The 6,239-nt window shown below is 42.7% G+C and overlaps 1 protein-coding gene across 7 annotated transcripts in view; it reads left to right on the top strand.

The window, feature by feature from the left end:
* The first annotated feature begins 2,342 nt into the window (after window positions 1–2,342).
* The window catches only part of BCL2L1 (BCL2 like 1), a 79,504-nt gene continuing 75,607 nt past the window's right edge, over window positions 2,343–6,239 (top strand). The window contains exon 1 of one of the 7 annotated variants that reach the window (XM_078651751.1): window positions 2,343–2,548. Coding sequence is in view for 2 of the 7 variants with exons in the window: in XM_078651746.1 (XP_078507872.1) it covers window positions 2,680–2,708 (29 nt within the window). In the remaining 5 variants the exon portion in view is untranslated. Of the gene's footprint in view, window positions 2,709–2,758; window positions 3,269–6,239 lie in introns of those variants that run through there. The other 6 variants (XM_078651752.1, XM_078651746.1, XM_078651747.1 and 3 more) reach the window with 6 other exon arrangements.

The raw sequence follows: 6,239 nt of genomic DNA, 5'->3' as shown, positions 1-6,239 counted from the left end.
CTGAACACCAATCACAGCAAACTACTTAACAATCCAAGTCGTATGTTTTGCTGGCCATACCATAAGGAGGCCTTTCATCAATTAGTTATTTCCCAATGGCCCAGCCATCCAGCCAGCCCCACTGACTGTCTTACCATGGAGTCAGACAAACATTTATAATGCATGACAAAGCGTTCATGTCTTTCTAAAGTCCAGCCCAGAGAAGCCCCAATGCAAAGATGCTAAGGGCTGTGACTAATTCCTTTATAAATAAACTGCCTTTTTCAAATTCCTTCTGTAAAATTAGTCAGCATATATTACATTTTAATTCCAATGGCACATTTTCAGTCTGTTCATTGGGATGTTACAACATAGGCTTGTTTTAGGCGCATATTAGTGTAGGTCTCGGGATACTGAGCTTAGTTGATTAACACACCCGCTTTTGTGATGTGAGACTGGCAAGTGACAAGTTTGATTCTTAATGTGTTTTACCAGTCCTACAGAGATTGAAAAACAGAGTACTAATCAGTTGGCAGAAATATCACCTGTTAATTACTGAACAGAAATATGTGCTACCTTAATTGAGAATATAATAGTTTGACACCTCATACTGAGAAGTCCTCATATGAGGTGACTGAGCAGCATCCATGCAATTAGCCACCAGGCCTAAAGAAATAGGCATAAAAAGTAGCTGTCTGGAAATAACTTTTTAAATGTGCACTTAAACAGTGCTTTATACTCCTAATGAGGCGACAATGTATATTTGTGGAGGGGTAGCACGCTATTCAGCAGCGTTCGTTAGATGAAATGTGTTTCTGAATTCATGTTTGGAAACTATTACTTAAAAAGAAAATACTTCTCCATACACAGACAATCTGGTGTACTTAGGTGAAATGGTTCTACATGTTAAAGGAATATATACATTTTTGAAGAGACATCATATTTTTACACTTTTGCTTCAATGTGTCTTTTAAAATGACGGTATTCCTGAAGTTAAGCTGTGCAGGATAATGTAGTTACTTTTTTTTTTACTTCAATTGACGTTTAAATAAAGGATTGTCTGTTTATTTAACATATTTTTTAATCATAGTGCTGAATCAAGTAAACAGCTGCCCAGTGCTGCAGTTGACCAGGGGGGTGCATGTAAAAGGTCAGGAGGGGCGAATGCGGCCCCCGGCCTGTACTTGGAGTATCACTGCTCCAATGGAAGCTTATTAAAACAAAAACGTTTGTACTCTTTTATCATAAACATTAAGGCCCTGAATCAGATTTTGGCATGATTCAGGTGATTTGTATTGGTCCTGATAAATAACTATGCCCTGGGGTATATTATTTATCAGATGTGGTAAATGGCAGATTTTGGTGCTTACAATATCTTTTCTCCCCTGTTGAATTCCAGATTTGACCTGCCAAAATGTAACCACATTAGATATTTGAAGCACCTGATAATTTACCTGATTTGGTAAATGCCATCCGCCTCGGCATTAGAAACCCTGCACAAACAGGGGGTTACACTGGGGTCGGAACATTCAGAACAATTAATAACCAGGGCCAAATTTCTCTGCCCGTTTTGCGGTAGCCTAATGGACGTCGTGTGCCGTCCAGGGACACTGCATGCACCAGCATCATCTCTCTTCTATTACTCTCAATGACGTTTAACGAGAGGTTTTGTATCCACGGAGCAACAGGAGCTTTCTCGTTAATGCTTTCCCAACACCTATCAATCAAATCAATGAATCAATCACTTACAAGTGTTTGTGGCATGTCTCAGGATTTCTTGTCCTGCTCAGGAAGCCCACATGGAATGAGTAGGCACTGCCAAATAAATATTATTTCGGTTGCCCTTCGACTTGGAGCTTCTACTTGATAACAGATCTAACGTAGGTGTCCCAAAGAAGAAACGACATGTCCTCAAGTTGTACAACAAGATTATCTTGCAATTAGCTCAACCAGAAACATGTTGCGGATGGAAAAAGGCAAACACTTGTTCACATTTATGTCAGATAACTTCCAGAACATCGGGTAGGTGGGGGGTTGGACTGAGACCGGCACGCACAAATGTCTCGAGGCTGCGTCACAGTGAGGGGCAGGCAGCATAGCTACCAAGAGGCCTGGCGTCGGGCCTGCAACACGTACGGCACTGCAGCCTTTTCAGTACATCGCAAATTCAGATTATAAACCTGAAGTGCACCATCGCGCAAACACTGCCAGCCTTGGCTCGAACTTTAACCACGGCATTTACCAGACCTTTGAACTCCTGCATCTAAAGCAACTGCGAGCTACCTACGCAGCTGGGACGGAAAACATGCAGGAAGTGACGTACTCTTGGCATACAAGCCGGGTGGCTTTCGGCAACGGAAACCGTGACCTAAACTGCTTTGGGGCGGAGTAGTAGTCCGATTAGCCTAAAGCCGCCTCCGGGTGATTTTGATCACGTGCTGAGATCCTGTTCACAAGGTCCGCGCGCCGATCGAGCCAGAGAGGCTGATAGATTCCTGATGCGAAGAAGCAGGGAGTCCATCTGCTGAAGGAAGATTTGCTGTACTACGGTGGACATTTCTGCAGCAGGGTACGTAGACGTCACAATCGTCCGCCAATAAACAACTGACATGCGTGTATTAGGCCAGTGGCGAGCCACTGCACAGCTTCAGAGGCCTCGTGTCCAATGAATGACCAACAAGAACTCCTCTCTCCAATCATATGATAAGGGGTTTCTTAACCAATACAAGGTATGCACGCTTTCCGATCACTAATCCGATATGTTTGCTCTTGTATGATTGGTTTAGAGTACCTTAGTATCCCCCCCGGCCCCAATCTGCGGTTCTTCGCTCTCCCGTGAATACTAACAGAAGACGTATGTGAAAGGAGTATTAACGGAAAATCGATTCCTGTCTAGATTAAAGGGCTGTCGAGTAACAGGGGGTGGGAGACCTATTATTAGGGTGCAAACCTTTCTGGGTTTCCATGTGACTGTTAAGAGCAAGGTGAGACTTTAAGTAGAGGTGCCAGATTGCCGAAAGGCAGGATACTGTGTTTCCAGAGTAGAATTTTCAATAGACAAGTGATTGTTTTATGCTTCTCTAGTGCCTTAGAAACTAGCGAGGTCTGCAACCACCAAAATGCACTAGTTTATATAATGAAAGATAAGACCTGGAAGCGTGGTGTTGTAGGGCTTGAAGTGAGCAAGCCACCTGTCGAAGTCTTTCTATCGCTAAGGGGTGATATCTGGACCGCTAGAACTGAGGTGGAGGGTGAAACATCATGCTACCTAACTAATTGGGTGAGTCAGGTAAGTGTGCATGGAATTGCTTATTGGATCTGGTCTCTAAAGAGAACATGCTTCGTATGTATAACTCAATCTTTATATCACGGTTCGTGGCTGAACAGAAGACCGAAATACACTCCCTGGACACCTCACTGTACTAGCGAGGTTTCAGCCCTCTAGGTTTCTCGGTCTTAAAACTGTGGGGATGGCCCACACTTCCCTTTAAATTTTATAGATTCAGATCTGGCCTCTTTAGATTGCTCCTGTATGATGAATGTTCATGTTAAGGAAATTTAATTTGCAACAGTAAACGAAACATATAGTAGAAATGTGATAAGGCTTTATAAGTTCCCTATTTGTTGTCCTGGAATGCTGGACAGAGATGATGAGGCAAATATGCAAGATGCAGGGGTATTGGTACGTGACCCCTGTAGGGTAGGATGACATAACTTGCATGGTACATCTTGCCACAGAAGGGGCATTCGTAGGAACTTGGGTCTAGATGTACGTAGGTAATCGTTTGCGATTACCAAATCGATAATTTTTGCAATTCGCACTTTGTTAATCGTAAATACAAATGTCTCTGATGCATTTTGAGATTCCCAGGGGGTCGCAAATAGATCTACCTCATTAATATTCATGAGGTAGGTCTCTGCTACCCAATGGGAATCGCAAAAATCACGGATGATGGCCTGCTGGGGTCAACAAACCACTGTGTCTGTGGTTGCTTTTCAATAAAGCAATTGTTTTCTATTAATGCAGGATGTGTTTAAAAAAGAAAAATTAAAGTTTTCTTTTCATTTTTTTAAGAGTAGGCAGTGCTCTTAAAAAAATGTGTTTACAAACATTCACAAAGGCGAAGGGGTACCTTTGGGACCCCTTCCCATTTGCAAATGGTTTACCACCTACTTGAAGTAGTGGAAAAATGAGAATGTTTTGCGATTGTATTTTGGTTGCAAAACATTCATATGCACTGCAATTCGGTATTTGGAAGGATGCCCTAAATACGCCCCTTCCTAATACCGAATTGTAAACCCAATTTGCGATTTGGTAATAGGTTACCAAATCGCAAATTGGGCCACTGTACGTTGAAAAGTGCCATTTGCGAACAAACAAAAGCTTTGTACATCTGGTGCAAAGTCTGTGAGACATAGGAAGTACACAGGAGTCCGTTGCCCTAAAGACCTTCTGGATCATTTTGGCCCCACACTGAAGGGGCAGCTTATTCTATAACCACCTTAATTGAAACTCTTATATCTGCTTTACCACTTGCGGTTGTGTGATGCAGAACACACATTTCTATACCTTAAGTCCCACAGGTACCAAATTTGGGAGTGCTTAGGAGCAGGACTACCTACAGTCTTATGTTCAGCAGTGTTTGCCAAAACTACTGGTTATTTATGTTGAAGGTCTGATGGACATCTGTAATGCCTTCCACCTCATCTTGTACCTAGCTTTCTTTGTGCTTAAACTCCTCCGGGGGTCACAGACACCTGAAACCGGTGTCAGTGACCTGTGAATTATGTGGATCCAGCTGATGTAAAAAATGTAAATGATATTCTTTTACTTCTTTACCTGGCGAGTGTGCCCTAGTGGGCTTTTAAATCCACAGGTGAACGTTTGTAGGATACAGTAGCTGGTAGAGACCAGGCTCCTTAATAAGTCAGCATTGAAATATCACACAATTGTTCTTTGGTATGAGCATAGTTACAGCTAGACTTCATTTTGCCTCGGATCAGAAATTCCAGCACACGCATGAGATTGAACACTTCACGGAGGGTTTGTATGTGGCGATGGAGTGTCAAAATTGAAGTGAGACCTGACAGTAGGCTGGGAACGTGGTAGGTACTCTGTCATGGGAATATTACATTTAAGGAAGGTGGCGAAAACGTAAATTAGTGATAAAGTAAGCCCTAGGGCGAGAGATTTCAGGAGTTATGGAAGTCCGTAGACTTACACACCATGTAGGTTTGGAGCCTGTTCATGTACGTGAATTGTATTTGATAGGTGCTAATATTTTTACCATCTTCCCTGACCAGTATTATGAACTGTGTGTAGAATTTAAGCCCAACTTTGTTTTTAATTGTTTTATATATTCTAAAATATGCTTTGCTATTTGATACATCTGATGTGTGGTGAAATCTGATATATACACACACACACTGTGCGAAACATTTTTTTAGACTCCATGTTCACATTAGAAACACAAACAGCTCATTCTGCTGGAAGGGCAGTTTTGTTTAAAAAACATTAGACCAGCTCTGCACACTCTAAAGAGTTAATTTCTTTGAGCTGCGATCATGTGCCCACTTGAAGCTTACATCTTGGTGTGGGTCATTTACATTTTTCCCAAATACATGTTTCTCACAACCGTCTAAAGCGTTATTCAGCAAAGAACCATGGCGTCCCCCAGCCTGGGGGTGAGTCAGAACATTTGCCTACCCACAATATATATCCTTGTGCCTGTGCGTTGTCGCCCTAATAAAGCCCTGCTGTGGGTACATCGTGTGTGGTGTGCATAAGATCACGATGTGTGTATTTTCCTGACCGACAATTCTTCATGCTGAGGCAAAGTAGGCATTTTGAATGGCAGAATGTGCTGCCCTGAGAGCGCTGCTCGGGTAAAAAAAAGTAGAAATTCCGAGGCCTTTAAAGCCACAATTCTAATGAAATACGTGAAACTAATGTATTTTGACGCGTGCTTATTTTGTAAAGAAACCTGCAATGTGCACGTTGTGTTTTATGCGATTGTGGCGTCTGTCAAAGAAATCGATTGATATTTATAATCAAAACATTAAACTACATCCCCAGCATCCAATTGCTGTTGTGTAAAAAGCCAGGACTGGTCTCAGATGTCACCCATTAATTAGCCAGTCCAAATAAAGGGATGAGTAGGTAGGGGGCGGGCAGCTCGGTGGAAGACAATGGCCCGGTGTCTGGCAAGGGGGGAGCTCGGGGCTGCCCTCAGCCGATGCCCCTGGCTGAAGAATAGGCG

Source organism: Lissotriton helveticus, chromosome 7, assembly GCF_964261635.1.
Source record: "Lissotriton helveticus chromosome 7, aLisHel1.1, whole genome shotgun sequence".
Taxonomy (NCBI): Eukaryota; Metazoa; Chordata; class Amphibia; order Caudata; family Salamandridae; genus Lissotriton; species Lissotriton helveticus.
The sequence above is the reverse complement of the archived record's forward strand: the minus strand, read 5'-3'. Positions and strand labels throughout refer to the sequence as shown.